Source organism: Mesoplodon mirus, assembly GCF_964341445.2.
Source record: "Mesoplodon mirus genome assembly, chromosome: 3".
NCBI lineage: Eukaryota > Metazoa > Chordata > Mammalia > Artiodactyla > Ziphiidae > Mesoplodon > Mesoplodon mirus.
In genome coordinates this window covers 115,648,466-115,670,817 of record NC_138978.1, presented here as the reverse complement: position 1 = coordinate 115,670,817, position 22,352 = coordinate 115,648,466, and the positions used below count along the sequence as shown (strand labels likewise).

The 22,352-nt window shown below is 40.3% G+C and overlaps 2 protein-coding genes across 6 annotated transcripts in view; both read right to left on the bottom strand.

Annotated features, from left to right (window-relative positions):
- Positions 1-12,751, bottom strand: part of SETDB1 (SET domain bifurcated histone lysine methyltransferase 1) — a 29,817-nt gene extending 17,066 nt beyond the window's left edge. For 2 of the 5 annotated variants that reach the window (XM_082614640.1, XM_082614644.1), the window contains exons 1-5: positions 12,608-12,751; positions 12,393-12,487; positions 11,205-11,475; positions 10,358-10,509; positions 665-699 (exon numbers count right to left, since the gene is read on the bottom strand). In XM_082614640.1, coding sequence (XP_082470766.1) covers positions 665-699; positions 10,358-10,509; positions 11,205-11,464 — 447 coding nt within the window. In that variant the 5' untranslated portion in view covers positions 11,465-11,475; positions 12,393-12,487; positions 12,608-12,751. Of the gene's footprint in view, positions 1-664; positions 700-10,357; positions 10,510-11,204; positions 11,476-12,118; positions 12,209-12,392; positions 12,559-12,607 lie in introns of those variants that run through there. The other 3 variants (XM_082614643.1, XM_082614641.1, XM_082614642.1) reach the window with 3 other exon arrangements.
- An 8,994-nt stretch (positions 12,752-21,745) lies between these two features.
- On the bottom strand, positions 21,746-21,913 carry CTXND2 (cortexin domain containing 2; the record flags this gene model as incomplete). Its single annotated transcript, XM_082614463.1, has 1 exon — positions 21,746-21,913. One exon carries the CDS (start codon positions 21,911-21,913, stop codon positions 21,746-21,748), a length of 168 nt encoding a protein of 55 aa, XP_082470589.1.
- Positions 21,914-22,352: the final 439 nt, after the last annotated feature.

Sequence of the window (22,352 nt, the reverse complement as noted above, 5' to 3'; positions counted from 1 at the left end):
ACTACAAATAACTCAATTTCATTTCTTTTTATGGCTGAGTAATACTCCGTTGTATATATGTAGCACCAGTTCTCAAGAATAAGAACTTGTCTTTTAAAAAGCAAAATAGAATGAGTTATGTTTAGAAGCTTATAGTTACTTTATCAGGCAAAACCTGCCCTTTCTTACAAATCTGGTTCAGGGGCTTCCCTGGTAGCGCAGTGGTTGAGAGTCTGCCTGCCGATGCAGGGGACACGGGTTCGTGCCCCGGTGCGGGAAGATCCCACATGCCGCGGAGCGGCTGGGCCTGTGAGCCATGGTCACTGGGCCTGCGCGTCCGGAGCCTGTGCTCCGCAACGGGAGAGGCCACAACAATAAGAGGCCCGCGTACCGCAAAAAAAAAACAAAAAACAAAAAACAAATCTGGTTCAGAAATCAGCTTTAGGAAACTATCCTTGATTAATTTAACTGCCAAATTCTACATTCATATAGCACTCAGTGCATGCATCTATTAAGAAACTTCTGCATTCTTTTAACACCTATTAGAGAACTGCAACCCATAGGGCTGATTATGCAGGGTGAATGATTATATGCTGATAGCTGAACTGACCGAATGGTCAGGCCAAAAGTTTCTCCCATTTGCATATTCTTATCTCTCACCCTTCTCTTACCCATCCCAACTTACCTTCTGGTCTTTTGGAGTTCTGCTCCCAGCATCACCTACAGATGAGAAAAACTCTGAGTGTAAGGGACTTACACGTAAGAATTTCCAAGAAATCAAGAACTAAGCTACTTAACAGGATTACCATGGAAACATTATTGATAACAACTGAAAACTAGATATAGATATACATATCTATGTGAAAGTACCAAAAGCATTCAGAAAGATACACAGCAAATAGGTAACAGTGCTTACCTGGGGATAAAGTACTGGGACAGGTGATATTCTGTGGGATTTGGGGTTTTCAAATATTTGAATTCTTTTTTTAAATTTATTTATTTTTATTTTTTGGCTGCGTTGGGTCTTCGTTGCTGTGCGCGGCCTTTCTCTAGTTGCGGCAAGCGGGGGCTACCCTTCGTTGCAGTGTATGGGCTTCTCATTGTGGTGGCTTCTCTTGTTGAGGAGCACAGGCTCTAGGTGCTTGGGCTTCAGTAGTTGTGGCACACGGGCTCAGTAGTTGTGGCTCGCGGGCTCCAGAGCACAGGCTCAGCAGTTGTGGCACATGGGCTTAGTTGCTCCACGGCATGTGGGATCTTCCTAGACCAGGGCTCGAACCCATGTCCCCTGCATTGGCAGGTGGACTCTTAACCACGGCGCCACCAGGGAAGCCCAAATATTTGAATTCTTATAACAATAATTTATTTATGGGTTATTTGAATGATTTGAAAAGTGAAATATAGTCAGTGAATTAAGCAAAAATGTTTCTTCTTGAGTAGTGCTGTCCAACAGAACTTCCTGACATGATAAACATGTTCTGTATCTACACTGTCTAATATGTTAAAATTTGGCTACTAAGCACGTGAAATGAACTTTAAATTTTACTAAAAAATTTTTAAAAATCAGGTATAATTCACATACCAAGAAATTTACCCATTTAAAATGTTTAATTCAGTGGTTTTTAGTGTATTCACAAGGTTGTACAACCACTACCACTATCTAATTCTAGAACATTTTCATCACCCTGAAAAGAAACCCCACTAATGAGTATGGGGTTTCTTTTCGGAGGATGAAAATACCCACTAGCACTCACTCCCCATTCCACCCTTCCCACAACCCCCAGCAACCATTAATCTACTTTGTGTCTCTGTGGATTTGCCTATTCTGGATATTTCATATAAACGGAGTCATATTATATGTGGTGTATCATATCAGATTCATCTATGTTGCAACATTTATCAGAACTTCATTCCTTTATATGATTGAATAATATTCCATTGTATGGCTATGACATATTTTATTTATCCATTCATCAGTTGATGGACATTTGGGTTGTTTCTGCTTTTTGGCTGTTAGGAATAATGTTGATAGGCACATTTGAGTATCAGTTTTTATGTGGGCATATGTTCTCATTTCTCTTGGGTATATGGCTAGGAGTGGAATTGCTAGGCCATAAGGTTTAACCTTTTGAGGAACTGAAAGATTTGTCCAAACTGGCTGTACCATTTTACATTCCCACCAGCAATTTAGAGGGTTCCAATTTCTCCACATCCTTGTCAACACTTATTACTGTCTATCTTTTTAACTACAGCTATCCTAATAAGTATAAAGTAGTTTTGACTTGCATTTCCTTAACAACTAATGATGTTGAACATCTTTTCATATACTTATTGGTCATTTTCACATCTTCTTTGAAGAAATATCTATTCAAATCTTTTGCCCATTTTTAACTGGGTCATTTGTCTTTTTATTCTTGAGTTGTAAGAGTTCTTTATACATTCTGGAAAATACTAGGCTTCACATTTCACATAATTTATTTTTTTATTTTTGGCCACATCACATGGCTTGTGGGATCTTAGTTCCCTGACCAATTCTCTATTTGTGGCAAGCGGGGGCTACTCTTTGTTGCAGTGTGCGGGTTTCTCATTGCAATGACTTCTCTTGTTGTGGAGCATGGGCTCTAGGTGTGCGGGCTTCAGTAGCTGTGGCACACAGGCTCAGCAGTTGTGGCTCGCGGGCTCTAGAGCACAGGCTCAGGAGTTGTGGCGCATGGGCTTAGTTGCTCCATGGCATGTGGGATCTTACTGGACCAGGGCTCGAACCCGTGTCCTCTGCATTGGCAGGCAGATTCTTAACCACTGTGCCATCAGGGAAGTCCCAACATGCAGTTTTTTTGTTTTTATTTTTGGCTGCATCGGGTCTTAGTTGCAGCACACGGGATCTTTGTTGTGGCATGCAGGATCTTTCGTTACAGTGCGTGGGCTCTTCGTTGCAGCACACGGGATTCTCTAGTTGTGGTGCACAGGCTCCAGAGCGTGCATGCTCTAGAGCTCGTGGGCTCTGTAGTTTGCGGCACGTGGGCTCTCTGGTTGAGGTGCACAGGCTTAGCTGCCCCACGGCATGTGGGATCTTAGTTCCCCAACCAGGGATTGAACCTGCATCCCCTGCATTGGAAGGCGTATTCTTAACCACTGGACCACCAGGGAAGTCCCCTTCATGCAGTTTTTATGTTGTTTTTTATCTCCACACTTAAAATAACTAGGAAAGTATTCCCTATCAGGACCTACAAATCTGATTCTTTTTTCCCCCAATTTTTTTTATTGTGGCAAAATACACATAACACAGAATTTACCATCTTAACCATTTTTAAGTGCACAGTTCAGTGGTATTAAGTACATTCATGTCACTGTGCAACCATTACCATCAGTCATCTCCAGAACTCTAAGTCACCAAGTTAAGACATGAGAAACAGGACAGAGGGAGCATGAGGGAGTATGGTCATCTGTACGAAAGGTCTGAATTAAATGTCCAGCTTTGCTAAAAATATAAGCAGAAACTTTACACCAATAAATTGAATACTTAAGAAAAAATATAAATTACTAGAAAATTACAAGTTACCAAATCTGACTCAAAGAAATAGAAAAGCTTTGCACAAAGTAAATAGATACCTAGATGGCTTCACAGGCAAATTCTATCAAACACTCAAGGGATACATAATTCCAATTTTGCAAACACTTCCCAAGAAAAGAAGAAATACTGCCTATTCCATTCTACAAGGCCACCAAAATCTCAATATTAAAATCACAGAAGGGTAGTACCAAAAAAAAATATATATATATATATATATATGTATAGGCCTATCTCTGTTATAAAAGTGAAGATGCAAAAATCCTAAATATCAGCACAACAAATCCAGAAATGTTTAAAAAAGATATATTTAGTTGGAGTCATCCAAGGACTATAAGGTTGGAAAACTTAGTGATTTAAAGAAAAATATCCACATAATAATTTTACTAGATATATAAGGTATGTTCAATAAAATCAACATCTACTCATGATAAAAACTCCCAGCAAACTAAGAATACGGGACAAGTTCTATTACCTGACAAATGACATCTTCGAAAACCTGTAACAAGCAATCAGCCTTAATAGTATAAGATGAAAACATGCCCTTTACAACAAGCCACAAGGGCTGCTCTCGCCTTCTGAGACGGCCCACACTCTGTCTGTGGAGTGTGTTTCTCTCTAAATAAATCCACTTCTTACCTATCAAAAACAAAACAACCAAAAAAAACCACCAAACAAGCCACAAGACAAGGAAGTCCTTGTCATCATCATCACTCCCATTTAACATTATAATAAAGGTCTTAGCTGGTGAAATATGACAAGAAAAACAAGACTTATCTGCCATAAGTATAGGAAAGGAGGAAAAACTGCAATTATTTTCAGATGACAGTCTACATAGAAAACTTAAATGAAATCACAGAAATAAAAATTTAATAAGATTGCCAGATACAAAAATCTATATGCAAAAGTCAACTGCATGTCTATATACCAGCAGCAACTAGTTGGAAATGTATTTTATTAAAAAAGATATTTTTTGTGGCTACTGAAAATGGTAGTTGGGAATAAATCTGACAAAAGACGTGTAAGCTTTCCGTGGAGAAAATTAATCAACCCTCCTGAAAAATGTTAAGGACTACATAAATGATCTTTGTATAGGAGAGTCAAATACTATGAAATTATCAACTATTCCTAAATTGATCTTGTGATAACGTCAATGGTTTGGGGGTTTTTATTGGTGGGGGGGAAGTGGGGAACATGACAAGCTAACTCTCAAATATAAATATAAGCACAACAGGTGAAAAAGAACCAAGACATCTGTGAAGATGAACAAGAAACTGAGCTTACTAGAGTTAAAAGATATTATAAAGCCACAGTGATAGGCTCTACAGAGTTGAAACAGGAGGAAATGAAGACCAGTGAAACAGAACAGAAAGTCCAGAAACAAACCCACACAAATATATGGAAATAATTTATGGTAGAGTAGGCAATAGGTAAATCAATAGGAGGGGACGCATTTCAATAATGGTGCTGGAAAACTGTTTAAGAACAATATGAAAAAAAGAAAATACCTTGGATATTACACAAAAAATAAATTCCACTTGGAATTAAGACATAAATGTGAAAGACAAAACTATGAAACTTTCAAAGGCAATGTAAAAGAAGATCTTTATAGACTCAGGGCAGTAAGGATATAAAAAGCAATGACCATAGAAGAAAATGTTAACGTTAGAACTTCTGTTTATTAACAAATAACATAAAAAGTAAAGACAAAACGTAAGTTTGGAGTGATATGTGCATTTTATAACTGCAAACGATTAGTAATTATAATTACAGGAATAATAGGTAGACTTCCTATGAATTAAAAAAAAAACAGTTGAGCAAATGAGCAAGATACATGAACAGACATAACAAAGAAAACCTACAGATGACTCACAAACACATGAAAAGATTCCCAAGTTCATCTGTAGACAGGGAAATCAAATTTTAAAATGAGAGTGTTAAGTGTTGTCAAGGATGTGGAACAGGGCTGCCCTGGTGGCGCAGCAGTTGAGAGTCTGCCTGCTGATGTGGGGGACGCGGGTTCGTGCCCCGGTCCGGAAAGATCCCACATGCCGCGGAGCGGCTGGGCCCATGAGCCATGGCTGCTGAGCCTGCGCATCCGGAGCCTGTGCTCCGCAACGGGAGAGGCCACAACAGTGAGAGGCCCACGTACCGCAAAAAAAAAAAAAAAAAAGGATGTGGAACACAGGCCACTCTCAGCCACTGGTGGTATAAATATAAATTGGCACAACCACTTTGGAAAGCTGTTTGGTCACTAATTATCCAGCAAGGTTGAAAATTCCATATTTTAAGAACTAGCAACTCCACTCTTACAGTACCCTAGGATATCTTAAAAAGATTCTTGCACACGTGCATCAAGAATCATCTACAAGACTATTTAGGGCATTATTTACAATTGCAAAAAAACTGAAAACAAATGAAATGTCAACCGTTCGGAGACTAGATAAACTGTGGCATATTCACATAATGGAACACCATACTGCAGTAGCAACTGAACCAAGCATCACACATCAGCATGATGTTGAAGATGTCTTTGAAGAACACATACAGTGTCTAAGATTCCATTTATACAGTTCAAAAATAGGCAAAACTACAGCACTTCTGCTAATAGTGATGTGACAAGATTGGACAATCCCCCTATGCAGAAAACAAGTATAAAACCGGACAAAATTGTCAAAAGCAATCATTTCAGGACTTCCCTGGTGGTGCAGTGGTTAAGAATCCCCTTGCCAATGCATGGGATTGATCCCTGGTCCGGGAAGATCCCACATGTCGCAGAGCAACTAAGCCCGTGCACCACAACTACTGGGCCTGAGCTCTAGAGCCCGCAAGCCACAACTACTGAGCCCATGCACTGCAACTACTGAAGCCTGTAAGCCTAGTGCCCATGCTCTGCAACAAGAGAAGCCACCACAGTGAGAAGCCCATGCACCGCAATGAAGAAGAGCCCCTGCTCGCTGCAACTAGAGAAAGTCTGTGTGCAGCAACGAAGATCCAATGCAGCCAAAAAATTTTTAAAAATCATTTTAGGACACTGGAAATTTGAAAGGCAAACAATAGATTGATAAGTATCCCTGAAAAACTGCTAAAGCTTCTGGTAACAAAGGTGGGAGTCTATGTATCTCTTGCCTGGGGCAGCTCTCATCCCTGCTCCACCTCTAGCTTGGTGGGCAAAAACTGTAGCTTTATCACTGAGGTGCTAGCCATAACAAGCAGATTTGCTAATTTGAGGTTGTAGCTCTTGTTTAGGGTAAGCAGCAAACCAGTAAATTTAACGAGGAGATTCTGAAAATGAGAGAGTCACAGACAGGCTTAGATAAATTCTCTATACATTTCTGGGTGACTGCTAAAATATGCATATGCAAAAAGGACCCAAGAGTGCCTGGTTAAAAATGAAACCCAAGGGCCTCCCTGGTGGCGCAGTGGTTGAGAGTCCGCCTGCCGATGCAGGGGATACGGGTTCGTGCCCCGGTCTGGGAGGATCCCATATGCCGCGGAGCGGCTGGGCCCGTGAGCCATGGCCGCTGGGCCTGCGCATCCGGAGCCTGTGCTCCGCAACGGGGGAGGCCACAACAGTGAGAGGCCCGCATACCGCAAAAAAAAAAAAAAAAAAAAAAAAAAAAGAAACCCAAGGTCAAAGAAAAAAATCACAAAGGAAATTAAAATTTATGAGTTACATGAAAATGAAAATTCAACATATAAAAATTTATGAGATGCAGCAAAGCAATGCTCAGAGGGAAATTTATAGCTTTAAATGTTTATATTAGAAAGGAAGAAAGGTCTAAAGTCAATAGTCTCAGCTTTGACTTTAAGAAACTAGAAAAAGAAGAGCAAATCAAACCCAAAAAAAGTGGAAGGAAGAAAATAGAGATCAAAGTAGAAATCGATGAAACAGAAAACAGAGAAACAGTAGCAAAAATAAATCAATGAATCCCCAATACTGGTTCCTTGTAAAAGAACAAAAATTGATAAACCTGTATCTAGACTAATCAAGAAAAAAAAGAGATCTAAATAACCAATATCAGGTATGAAAGGGACATCACTACAGAACCTATAGAAATTAAAAAGGATCATAAGGGAATACTATGAACAACTTTATGGCAATAATTTAGACAACTCTGATATAGTGAACAAATTCCTAGAAAGACACAAATGAACAAAATCAACTTGAGAAGAAATAGAAAATCTAAATAGATATTTCAGGTAAAGAAAATGGATTAGTGATTATATTAAAATAGATATATCAGGTAAAGAAAATGGATTAGTGATTTATCTTCCCATGATAAATTCAATGTGATATCCTGGATTGGATCCTGGAACAGAAAAAAGTCCAGAAATTGAATAAAGTCTGGAGTTTAGATAAAAGTAATGTACCAATGTTTGTTTCTTAGTTTTGACCAATATATACCATGGTAACATTAACATTAGAAGAAACTGGTGAAAGGTATGCAGGAACTCTCTATTACCTTTGCAATTTTTCCATAAATCTAAAATGATTCCAAACTAAAAGGCTTCCTTAAAAAAATCTTTCCACAAAGAAAAGTCCAGGCCAAGATGGTCTCATTGCTTAATTTATCAAACATTTAAGGAAGAAATAATACTATTCCATACAACTCAGAGGAAGGAACACGTCCCAACTCATCTTATAAGGCCCATATTACCCTGCTACCAAAGGCAAAGACATCACAATAAAACTACAAACCAATAGCCCTCAAACATATGTGCAAAAATTTTTTAAACATTTGCAAATCCAATACAGCAGCATATAAAAAGGATTATACACTAAGACGAAGTGGGAGGTGGGGATGGGAGTTATTCCAGGAACAAAAGATTGGTTTAACATATAACAAATAATTATTGTAATATATCCTATTAATAGGATAAAGGACAAAAGCCATATGATCACCTGAGGACAACAGAGAAAAAGTAGCTGACAAAATCTGAAATCGAATCCAGCTATTTTAAAAACTCTCAGCAAACTAGGAATAGAAGCAACTTCTCTCAACCTGATAAAGGATACCTACAGCTCACATCATAATTAATGACTAAACATAAAATGCTTCCCTGATAAAATCAGGAACAAGAAAAGGATGTCTGCTCTTTTTTCAACATCATACTGGAGGTTCTAGCATGCATAATAAGGCAAGGGAAAAAACACAAGACATCTAGATTAGAAAGGAAGAAGTAAAATGACTATTTGCAGACAGCATGGTCTAATGTATAGAAAATCCTAAGGGAGCCACAAAGAACTTCTAGGAAACTGATAAGCTGATGCTAAAATTTATTTGGATTATATATGAAATACAAATGAATTTGGAGGACTTTCACTAAGTGATTTTAATACTTACTGTAAAGCTACAGTAATTAAGACAGTGTGGTGCTGGTATAAAAATAAACATTTAGTTCAATGTGACCCTCAAATACAACATATAGCCAGCTGATTTTTGACAAGGATACCAAAAGAAGAGTCTTTTCAACCAATGGTGGTGGAACAACTGGATAGCCATAAGCAAAACAAACCAACCAACTACCCTAAGCTCTTACGTTAAGAATTTGTATTCTTCAAAAGACACCATTAAGAAAGTGAAAAGACCACATCTGGGGAAATGTTTGTAAAATAGATCTGATAAATGAATTGTACCTAAAGTATAATAAGTCAGAAGACTTATATATATTGACTTAGAAAAGTCAATAATAAAAAGACAACCCAATTTTTTTTAAAAGGCAAAACGATTTGAATAGATATTTCCTCAAAGAACATATATAAATGGCAAATAAGTATGTGAAAAGATGCTCAATGTCTTTAGGAACATGCAAACTACAATCACAGTGTGAGGGAGTCCCCTAGTGGCCTAATGGTTAGGATTCCGGCTTTCGCTGCTGTGGCCTGGGTTCAGTCCCTGGTTGGAGAACAGATCCCACAAGCCACGCAGCGTGGCCAAAAAAAAAAAAAGCTACAATCCCACTTTGCTAGTGGGAATGTAAAATGATAAGGCCACTTTGGAAAACACAATAGCGGTTTCTTAAAAACTCAAACATACACTTACCTAAGACTTACCAATTCCACTCCTAGGTGGAGTATCCAACAGACATGAAACATAATGTGGACATTAAGACTTACACACCAGGGACTTTCCTGGTGGCGCAGTGGTTAAGAATCCACCTGCCAATGCAGGAGACAAGGGTTTGATCCCTGGTCCGGGAAGATCCCAAGTGCCACGGGGCAACCAAGCCCGTGCGCCACAACTACTGAGCCTGCGCTCTACAGCCTGCGAGACACAACTACTGAGCCCGTGTGTCACAACTACTGAAGTCCGTGTGCCTAGAGCCTTGCTCCGCAACACAGAAAAGCCACCACAATGAGAAGCCCGCACACCGCAACAAAGAGTAGCTCCCGCTCGCCGCAACTAGAGAAAGCCTGTGCGCAGCAACGAAGACCCAACGCAGCCAAAAATAAATAAACTAAAAACAAACAAACAAAAAACTGTTAAAGAATAGACAAAACCAAATAATCTGTTTTGAGATATATACATAGGTGCTAATGCCACCTATAAAGAAAAGCAAGGGAATTCAGAATACAGGTTACATAGAATGGGGAAAGGAGAATAATTCAATCAGGAAGTAGCAAGAAGTGAAAATCTATGATATCAATACTAACAATCTTCTATTTTTTTTCTGTAACAGACAAGTCCAACAGTTAGGAATATGGAGTTAGTAAGAATGGTTTCTCCTCTCTTTTATCTTCTATTTGCTCATCTTCCCACGTTTCAATTTTAATCCTGAGACTTTCCTGTCCATAGCCTCATCTCTTACCTGAATCAATACTGAGGACATCATCGTCTTCATCAGGAATCTCAATTATTTCTGTAGGCCGGGAAGCTTCATCTTCAGAACTACTGTCCCGGTACTGTAGTCCCAGTTTGGAGTAAAAGTCCTTCACCAAAGACTCACAATTAGTCACTGCCCTAATATTGGAACACACGTAGAAAAGGTCAAAGCCAGCAGAAACAAGTGTAAAAGCTATTAGAATTTATATATATTTCAGTATACACTGACCTCTATTTAAACAGGCCATATTCCAAAGTGTCTCTGTTTTGAATTTTAAATGCTTATCCCATAGAAAAATGTTTAAATAGTAGTTTCCAGACTAGTTCTTCAAAAACCCAGAATAAGCCCAAAGCACGGTCCTTTCAACCTTACCTCATTATCTACCTTGTTGTTATTTGAAAATATGTTCTAAGTGACAACTAGGGCAGGAGAAACAAATCTTCTGAGGGGTTAGGAGTAGAAACAGGGCTCTAGGAACTTATTAAAGCTTCGCAGTTACATAAAACAGCAAGTTTTTATAATATGCACTCCCTAGATGATTCTACTAAGAAAACAAAACAATTGCTCTGAAGTAGAGTGAAGTATAAAGAAGGGGAAGGGAATCAAGACTTGGACTCCCCTACTGTTGAGCATATTAGCCTCTGATAGATGAATATTATATTATATGGGTGGTTGTGAGGTCAGATTATGGCCCTTAACCCTTGAGGAAGAGTAAGGTTCTACATATCTGTACTTTCTAAAGTACAAAGTGCACAATGTCGTGAACAATTATACTACTTTAAAAATGTCTGCCAATAGGTAGATTTCCTCCTATTTCCTATGTGGTTCTTACCTGGATGCATCATCAAACAGCTGGTCAACATGGGCCACCTCGGATTCCTTCTGTATTACCCACGTCTCCAACTCTGCTAGTTGCTTCTTGCGCTGCTGTATACAGTCCATCTTTTCCAGTTCTTCATCAATGAACTGCCGAAGTTCCTCCATAGAGATACCCAGCTCCTCAACCACTGCTTGTTGCAGCTCTGCAATCTCTTCAGACTCCACTGCAGCTGTTGCTGCATCCAAACCAATGCACCCAGGGAGGGAGGACATACTGTTGTCCTCTACATGGAGCAGGAAACTAGAATTACTTTTGGAGTTATTATGACTGCAATAGAGAATTTCAGTCCCCTAATAAAACTCATTCCTACTCCGCTACTTGTTACTCAAATATACGTAGTTAGGTTTAATTCTGTGTTCTCTTTCCCCATTCTCCAGTATCTGAAGCTGAGATTTTGTAGAGTTCTCATCTCCTGTAGGCTATAGACTATAGGCCTGAATAAAATGCAAAAGTTTGAGAGGGCACGGAAGACATATATTATGCAACAGGGAGCTACCGAAAATAACGTTTTAGGAAACTGAAGAGAACCAATTTATTGAGGAAGATATTTCTGTGGCCTGTGTTCTTTAACTGACTAATGAGATAAATCTTTGTTTGCACGCTCTGCCTAATTTGAACAAATACTCCCCACCTGGAGGGGAGGGTTTGGTCTACAACGCCCTAATTCGTTGTTTTCTCTTTAATTACTTTCCCCCTTACATTACTTTGTTTTTGTGTGGAAATTTCCTTTTTGAAAAGTATAATACTTAAGGACAGAAAAGCTTGCAGCAAAGAGGTTTCCCCAAAGTAAAAGGAAATAAAGCAATTTGGGAATAAAACGTGGCTACTTAAAATCGACAATTCAAATACTCCCACATACAACTCACATTGGCGTTAACTGCTTTTTTTATCAAACGGTTAAAGCAAAACTGATGCCATAATGCCGTGCGACCTCAGCGCCAGTTCTCACTGCCTCCATTTTTCTTTGGCCCACACACCGCCCCACCCCCGCGCTATCCATTTTAGGGGTGCGTCCCACCCACCCGCAAACCCAGCTCAACCCCGCCCCCGCTAGTCTACCGGGGAAGACCTCCTTCCCACCCTCGCCCGACCTCCTACCACAAACAAAACATTCCATACAAGCCCTTGGTCTCCAAATACCTCAATTAACAGTATTTCCCACACCTCCCAGCTTCCAGCTATGATGGCTCTTTCTCACCAACCAGAGCCCAGACTCACGACTCAGGGGTCGGCCTCTGTAGGAAAGAACGAAACCAAAGGGAAAAGGGAGCAGGGGGAGGGGAAGAAGCGTGAGGGAGGGAAGGGGAAGCAAAAAAAAAAAAAAAAAAAAAAAAAAAAAGACGCCGGAAGCAAACCTGAGGTGCCGTTCCGGTCGCCGCGACGGTAGCCTGACGGGGTCAAACCCAAAGGTGCAGGGCGCCCCTCAAAGGCTGGGCAAACTCAGGCGAGTACGCATGCGTCGAGGCAGAGCCTTCCAGGGCACACGTGAGAAACGACCGGTCGGGTAAAGTGGGCGTGGCCTAGAGTATATTACAGAAGCTCCGCCTCTTCCACCACCCCCAACCGGTGGCAGCAATACTAAGTTTATTGTGTAAAGGCTCAGTTGGCAAACACTCTTAGGGTTAGAATTGTTTCTCACTTTTACTTGAGTTTGTTTTATTACGTAAGTTGTACAAATTGTAACAAGTCGAATATTAAGATGTAATAAGAAAAATATGAAAATTTCCTCTCCACCCCATCACTTAACGATCCCTGCTCCTTTGAGAAAAAACAGCTTACTTTTCTAGGCTTGGGTGTACAAGGTCAAACGTGGATTTTTTAATGTTTTGTTTTCATTTAACATGTGGACATCACATGAAGTCAATAAAAAGGACAAAAGTTGTCTTTTTAACAGTTGCATAATATTTCATAATATGGCTAAACCATATTTAGGAATTTAGATTGTTTTCAATTTTTAGGCACTACAAATACTCAACAATAAACATTAACATCCGTTTGCAGTAGTACTTTAATTTCTGTGAAAGAGATTCCCCAGAATGGAATCTGAGTAAAAAATAATGTACTTTCTCCCATTTTTATTAGGATCTGCTATCAAATTACATTTCAAAAGGTTGAAACAATTTTTACTTCCACTAGCAAATCTGTGAAAGTATCTCTTTTCCCCACACCCTCATTAGGACTATTTGTTAACTATTTATTTATTTATTTATTTATTTATTTATTTATTTTGGTACGCGGGCCTCTCACTGTTGTGGCCTCTCCCGTTGCGGAGCACAGGCTCCGGACGCGCAGGCTCAGCGGCCATGGCTCACGGGCCCAGCCGCTTCGCGGCATGTGGGATCCTCCCGGACCGGGGTACGAACCCGCGTCCCCTGCATCGGCAGGCGGACTCTCAACCACTGCGCCACCAGGGAAGCCCTATTTATTTATTTAAAATATTTATTTATTTATTTGGTTGCACCAGGTCTTAGTTGCAGCAGGTGGGCTCCTTAGTTGTGGCATGCGAACTCTTAGCTGCTGCATGCATGTGGGATCTAGCTCCCTGACCAGGGATTGAACCCAGGCTCCCTGCACTGGGAGCACAGAGTCCTATCCACTGCATCACCAGGGAAGTCCCTGGTAACTGTTTAGTTTTTAAGAATTTGATATGTGTTTAAATAGTATCTGTATCAGGACAGACTATGCTATGTGCAGAAACAACTCAAAAGCTTAAAACAGAAACACATATTACTTGCTCACACCGCATAATCATTTCTAGAAAGTTGACAGTGGAGCTCTGCTCATGATAGCTACTCAGAAACCCAGGCTGATGAGCTGCCCTGCCAAAAGGAGAGAACACTAGAGGGTCTCACGTTGGCAATTACAGTGACTCAGGACACTTTAATTTTCAACTCATTGGCTTGAATGAGTCATAAGGCCCTACCCAAACACAAGGGGGCCAGGAAGAACAGTCACGTCTCATCTCTGGAAGGAGGGAGAAGCAGATGTATTTGATGAATCAGCACTATTGACTACCACAGACTCTCATTATTGCTTTAATTTGTTCAGCTATATTTACACTAACTGCATCTAACTTCATTTAAAAAGTATAAACCAGAACGTCCTTCCTTTTTTTTTTTTGGCTGTGCCGCATGCATGTGGGATCTTAGTTCCCCAGCTAGGGATGGAACCCGTGTCCCCAGCATTGGAAGCCTGGAGTGTTAATCACTGGACCACCAGTGAAGTCCCCAGAACCTGCTCTGTAAGACTGGAAAAAGGGCCTGAGCATCCAGGATCATCAGAGTTTTTAAAATCCTCTCCTGGTAACCACACTTTCGCCTATGCTCAAATCACCTGCCCACCAGTTTCCTGGGACCAGGCTAAGTGCCTATTTCTAATTGTTAAGACACCAGGAATTGAGGTACAGAGAAGTAAATGTCTCCTCTAGATATTTGAAATTCAGAATATTCCAGACTCACCTCATGATCGTATTATTTTCTAACCTGAGCTAGAAATTTTAGACATATTACTCCTTATAAAACACACACACACACACACACACACACACACGATATCTATTGAGTGTTTACTTCATACCAGGCACTGTTCTAAGCACTTTACGGTCATTAATTTAATCCTCACAATAATCCTATGAGGTAGGAACTATTATTATTGTCTCCTTTTTTAAATTAAAATTTTAAAACTGAGGTATAATTGACTTACAACATTATGTTAGTTCCAGGTGTATCAAATAATTTTTTGATATTTGTGTATATTGCAAAATGATCACCACAATAATTCTAGTTAACATGCTACCATACATAATTTTTTCTTGTGGTGAGAAATTTTACGGTTTTTTTTCTTAGCAACTTTCAAATATGCAATACAGTATTATTAACTATAGTAGCCATGCTGTATATTACATCACCATGACTTCTTTATTTTATAACTAGAAGTTTGTACCTTTCAACTCCCTTCACCCATTTCACCTAACCAACCCCCCACCCCCCGCCATCTCTGGAAACCATCAATTTGTTCTCTGTATAAATTGGTTTTTGGTGGTCTTTTTTTTTTTTTTTAAGATTCCACATATAAATGAGACTATACAGTATTTGTCTTTCTCTGTCTGAATTACTTCACTTAGCATTATGCCCTCAGGTCCATTCATATTGTCTCAAATGGCAAGATTTCATCCATTTTTATAGGAGAATAACATTCCATTGTATATATTATTGTCTCTTTTTTTATGGATGAGAAAACTGAGGCACAGAATTAAATAAATTTCCCAAAGCCACAAAGTTAAAAAGTGTCAGAGCATGGCAGTTTGGCCTTACAGCTTGTGGTTTTAAACCTTTATACAATACAGCTTGTTTATCCTAGCTTATGAATGCTTTTTATATCTTTTCCCTCCTTTCTTTTCCTATTCTACTGCCTTTATTTTGTTCTTCTTTCTTTCTATTTTTTTTTGGCCACACCACGTAGCATGTGGGATCTTAGTTCCCCAACCAGGGATTGAACCCGCTCCCCTGCATTGGAAGCCTAGAGTTTTAACCACTGGACCACCAGGGAAGTCCCCTAGATCTTATTTCTTGCCAGGACAAAATAGTCTCCTAATTGATAGGCCTTATTGTAGATCAGTTCTATCAGTAGCTCTGATCATGTCACTCCCCTGCTTTAAAACTGTGTTCTTTATGTTTAAACTCTACAGTATAAAATTTGAGCCTTCATAATTTGGCCCCAATTTACCTCTCTGGCCGTGTTTCCCATTTCTCCTTTCACACTCCTGATTATATGCTATTTACCCAACAAGTTTATGCATTTCACTTTTTTTTGTTTGTTTGTTTTTTGGTTTTTTTTTTTTTGCGGTACGCGGGCCTCTCACCGCTGTGGCCTCTCCCGTTGTGGAGCACAGGCTCCGGACGTGCAGGCCCAGTGGCCATGGCTCACGGGCCCAGCCGCTCTGCGGCATGGGGGATCCTCCCTGACCAGGGCACGAACCCGTGTCCCCTGCATCGGCAGGCGGACTCTCAACCACTGCGCCACCAGGGAAGCCCCTGCATTTAACTTTTATATCTTCATACTTCTGTTTACCGTGATCTATCTCCTGGAATGACCCTTCCCTTTCTGTTGGTGAAATATTAATTCTCTAAGGCCCAACTCAAATGTCTTCTCTGTGAAGTTTTCATAGACCAGCAGTTGTGAAACTTTAGTATGTATCAGAATCACCTGGAGGGCTTGTTAAACCACAGATTGCTGTCCCCACACCACACTTGGAATAGGTCTGGGTGGAGTCTGAGAATTTGCATGTCTAAAATTTTCCCACTTGATGCCCATGCCATTGGTACTGGGACCAGAGTTTAAGAATCATTGTTCTAGGCACTTCCCTGGTGGCACAGTGGTTAAGAATCTGCCTGCCAATGCAGGAGACACGGGTTCAATCCATGGTCCGGGAAGATCCCACATGCCGCAGAGCAACTAAGCCCGTGCTCCACAACTACTGAGCCTGCGCTCTAGAGCCCGCATGCCACAACTACTGAGCCTGCGAGCCACAACTACTGAAGCCTGCACGCCTGGAGTCTGTACTCTGCAACAAAAGAAGCCACCACAATGAGAAGCGCGCGCACCACAAGGAAGAGTAGGCCCTGATCACTGCAATTAGAGAAAGCCTATGCGCAGCAACAAGGCCCCAACACAGCCAAAAAAAAAGAATCATTGTTCTAGACCATCGTTTACCCCCTGCAGAATTAACTCTTGCCTCTGTTCTTCTGTTACCTTAGTTCCTTTCCACTTGTCTGTTATCTGTGTATGTGTGTTTCCTCTGCTGGTTTGAGGTCATCTCAAGGCTGAGTTCCTATCTTAATCATCTTTGTTTCCCCTAGCAACTGACATATTGCCCCGTACATGCGGTGCTCTGTAATGTGTGATGATTAAAGGGAAATCTTTGCTCTGCCCTGATTATGTTTCTATTAGTTAGATTCGTTCAGCTTTCTGATGTGTGGGTGGGTGGGCTGGGGGTGGAAATGAGGAATGGGGATGTTGAAGAGAAACAGGAGCTATTTGGAGCATCACATTCCAGTCTGATTTCTTCATTGCCCTGAGGAGGTGAAGTGATCAGTTCAGTAGATCAGCAGTGGGACTCAGGGAAGTGTCTTCTAAGGACTTGTTGCTAAACATGCAATTAGGGAGCCTGCTAGAGAACCTAAATCTCTGGCCCCACTCCGGATGCACTGAATCAGAATCTGAATTTTAATGAGACCTCCAAGTAATTTGTTTGCTCACTAAAATTTGAGAAGCACTATAGGAAAGGCAGGTTTGAGCTGTATAATCCTTTCCAGGGCAATATTTAGGGAGCCAAGCTCTGGCTTCGTTTTTTTTAAGTACTGAAGACTAACTCTTGTCAGAGATGATGAGGCCCTGATATAAATGACTCACATTATTAAAATTTACAAATTATTGAAGTAGACAGCTTATTGTCAGCTTAATAATATGAAGTAATAAATAACTGATACATCAATTGGAATGCTCATGTTGGTGTGCTCAGCATATTCACTCCTGTAATCTATTGTGATACGTTGAAAAATCACAACCATATGCTACTTAGTACTTGATCATGAGAAATCATAGTATGGGGTCCAGAACCTTGGAATGCCAAATGATCCTTTCCCTGGAGACAGACTTGGGGGAAATTAGATCATAATCTGAAGGTTACTGGTGATCTCAGAATCAAAACAAAGGAACATAGGGATTAAAAACTCAGAGGGTTTCAGGCATCAGGAAAGTATTGTAAAGGAGCAAAATGGGGTGAGTGAGGACTGTGGTCACCTGGGAAATACGTGTCTCACCTACAGGGAGCAGTTGATGATATTTAGGTCTAGCTAATTTTCGTCCTGTGTGACACACACAATGCTGCCAGATCTCCAATTTTTCAAGGGAACTTAAAAACCCATATTTTTTTATGAAAGCTTCTGAGTTTTGAATATTGACCACTAATTCAAAAAATTTGTAAATTCTGCAATACTCTGAATCAGCAATTCAAATTCTAGGAATTAAAACACATACCTTTGAAATGACATACAGTGCTAAATTATCTTCTACAACATTGTTTGAAATAACAAAATATTTAAAAGCAAAATAAATTTTCATCAGCAAGGGTTGGTTAAACAAACTATGGCACACCAAGACAGGGGCATACTTTTCAGCTGTGTTTTTTAAAAAAGGCTAAGGAATCTCTTTGTGTATTAATATGAAGTGATCTTCAAGATACTTTATTAAATGAGAAAAACAAGTGCAGAACATGGTATACATCATGCCATTAGTTGTTAAATAATAGTAAAAATATACATTTTTATACATATACATAAAATATCACTGGATGGATACCTAAGAAATTAACACTGGTTGTCTCTAAAGAGGGCAAATGGAAGGGTGGGGGACAAGAGTGAGAGTAAGAGTTTTTACAGTACACCATTTTATACCTTTTGAATTTTGAAACATGAAAATAGTTTATTCAAAAATATTACTTTAAAAATAAAAGGAAAAGAAGAATGTCTGGAAAGATACACATATATGCAAAAACAAACTACCTTAATTGCAGTTACCTCTAGAAAGAAGGATTGGGAAACAAAGCAATGTCTAGGAACTTTCTGCATTTTTATCCTTAGGTAATGATTGAAAAAAAATTTTTTTATCATGTGCATTTGTTACTTTTACAATAATAATTTTAAAATGTCAACTCAAAAAGCAAATATAAAACCCAACACACAACCACACACGCTTTGTAGATTACACTGGAAGGGGTCTGGCCCAATAAAACTTCTTTGCAGACCCACTGGATTTCTAAGCCGCCAGTCTAAGGTAAGTGAAAGGAATGTTTAAGGACACCAGATTAACAGAGATAATGTGGGCAATAAAACCAGACAGACCCAAGGTCTGTGGGCTGCAGCTCCCTGAATCTCCACACCAAGGACTATCTGGCTACTAAGCCTAGAAATAATCAGCTGTCCAATGGCTAATTGCCTTCTTTCCTGAACAGCATTCACACTGGTCCTGTGTGACTTTGCCTTGGGTTGCTCCTCTTTCTCTGCTTCCACATATGATCCATTTCTTCTGACTGATGCACTTTTTTTTTCCTTGGATAGGTTACTGGAGAAAGTAGGATAACAGTCAAACCTGTCACTCTCTAGTGACTATATATGGATGCTCCCATTAACCATGTGTTTGTCTTGCATTTTATTTTAGAAGGTGGAGAAAAGGTTAATTTCTGAGCTTCTGGAGGGGAACACATGTAACCCTCAAGTACTACTTCAATCTTAATCTGCTTTCATTTTACCCTGACCTGCACCTTGCCCTGAATTTCTTTTCATCCAATAAGGGTACAATCATCTCTTTCTCTCTTTCTCCAGTTTAACCAATACAGCACCATCTGTTCTGGTGAAGGCAAAGTCTGGTATCTCCAGTGGAAGATTCCAGTTTCCCTGCCTCCATTTTCAAATAATCCTGAGCATTTACTCAGGCCAAGCAGGGGGGCAGTCCTGCTTCCAGGAATCAGGAACACAGACAATTATCAAGTCTCTGCTAACAGTGCATAGCTAGAGTTATGTCTCCATACCATTTCGTATTGCTGCTAAAGCCTGGTCCAGCATGGTCCCAAGGATACAAGTCTCCTCTGAAGTGACTGCATGCTGGTACAAGTCCCTACACAAGCCCAAGTGATGCCCCACACTTAGATTCCAAGGTTACGACTCTCTTAGTTCACATTCCCGTGCGAGGTCACTGTTGCCTAGAACATTTGGCCAGCCTGGCTGGACTTGAGAGCTTTAGTCTCTATTATTTACTGTGCTAGAACCAATTCTCTTCAGCCAAACCTGTGTTGAGCCTTAGTCAGTGGCCTAGATGCCTCCTTTCCTTCTAATGAATTCTCTTACAGACTTTCCTGCTGGTTAGCCCTAGTTCACTCTACCAAATTTCCATTAACTTCAGACTTTGGAGAGTAGGCATTATGATTTCCTTCTCTTTTCTCTTATAAGGTCCCTGGGATGCTGATTGTGACACTCATCATCATCATCATCATGTATTATATATTAACTTCCTGTGACTGCCATAACAAATTATCACAAACTAGGTGGCTTAAAACAATAGAATTTTGTCTCAGAGTTCTGGAGCCTAGAAGTCCAAAATCAAGGTGTTGGCAGGGCTGCACTCCCTGCAAAGGCTCTGGGGAGGATACTTCCTTGCCTCTTCCAGCTTCTGATGGCTCCCAGCAAGGATTCTTTAGCTGTGATTGCAGAACTCCAACCTCTGCTCTCATATTCAGATGACCTTTTCATCTCTCTCTCTCTGTGTCTTCTCCTCTGTCTTTTATAAAGACACTTGTCATTGGATTTGGGGCTCACCCCACTAATCCAGGTTGAGTTCATCTTGAGGTCCTTAACTTTCCATTTTCAAAGACCCTTTATCCAAATAAGGTCACATTCATAGATTTCAGGGGTAGGGACATGGACATATCATTTTGAGGACCTCTTTTCAACCCACTAGACGTTATTTTATAAATGAGTAAATGAGGAAACGTAGGCTGAGGGAGATTAAGGGGCTAACCCAAGGCAAATTTGTTCCCCTCTACCACAGAGCTCTGCCTGCTTGAGAAGGGCATCAGCTTTTTTTTTTTCTTTTTTTGGCTGCGTTGGGTCTTCGTTGCTGCACACGGTCTTTCTCTAGTTGCGGCGAGCGGAGGCTACTCTCCGTTGCGGTGCGCGGGCTTCTCATTGTGGTGGCTTCTCTTGTTGAGGAGCTTGGGCTCTAGGCGCATGGGCTTCAGTAGTTGTGGCATGCGGGTTCAGTAGTTGTGGCTTGCCGGTTCAGTAGTTGTGGCTTGTGGGCTCTAGAGTGCAAGCTCAGTAGTTGTGGCGCATGGCTTAGTTGCTCCCCGGCATGTGGGATCTTACCGGACCAGGGCTTGAACCCGCGTCCTCTGCACTGGCAGGCAGATTCTCAACCACTGTGCCACCAGGGAAGCCCCGGGGCATCACCTTTTATAAAACCTCACACACTAAAAAGGTCCTGTAAGACTCTTATCTTATAAGGTTCCTGCTGCCCTTATATTTGCATAACTGAAGGTACTCCCTAGGGCCACCTCTAGGAGGGCTTCCAGTTTTAGATGCACCTTACCAAGCATCATGATATTATATTACATTACCTCATAAAATTATGGCCAACTTTCTTATCTTAAGAATATTAGATACTGGAGGATTGAAACCCATGGCCTCATTTTAATCAATAAGTTCAACCTGTCTCTGTCCCACTTTGGTAACTATTTCCCTGAATAGGAACAACACAGACTGGCTTGTGTTTCATCCTTGTTATTATTCTCAACTTAACCTCATGTGCCTATTGTGGAATGCAAGAGTGAGAAGGCTGAGAAATAGGGAGGTGAAATAATAAAAAGTCTGTTTCATAAATGTCGGTATAAAAGATTTCAAATCTCCTGTGAAGGGAGGTCTACCAGGCTTTTTCATAGTTCAGCTCAGAGATGGTTCTGTGGTTGTGGAGCTGGCCTCATAGGGATTCTTCACCAACTTGGCACACCGAAAAATCATCACCATTAGGAACAAAAAAAGAAGAAGAACAAAGGCAATGGCAAAGCCTTTGTCTACATCAACACTGCTGGACAGGCTTGAATCATCCATGAGAACACACACCTCTTTACCCTTGTCCAGCTGTAGCTACTTCCTCAGGAATGTCTTCAGATTTGTCATATTCCTAGACAAAAAAGGATAAAACAAGTTTACTGGTTTGTATATGTATATATGTATTTTCTAAATAATGTTATGTTGAAACCAGAGGGTTTTCAAAAAAGAAATTAGCAAGATTTATTTGAGGCACTTGTGAAACTGATAACATTAGCATAGGTGACCTTCAAGAAATACACATATGCAAAAGTGGAAAAAATACTCCAAAGCAAAACATGAGCAATTATGTGTATCTCAGAAATCAACTGGGGCTTCCTTGCTCTGTTAAATCCAGGTAAAATTGTCTTGAACACCCCAATTCTATGTTAAGTCCAAATCGTTCTCTAATATTTATTCAAATTCTGAGTACTTACTCTAAGTAATTTCTTGTAGAGTC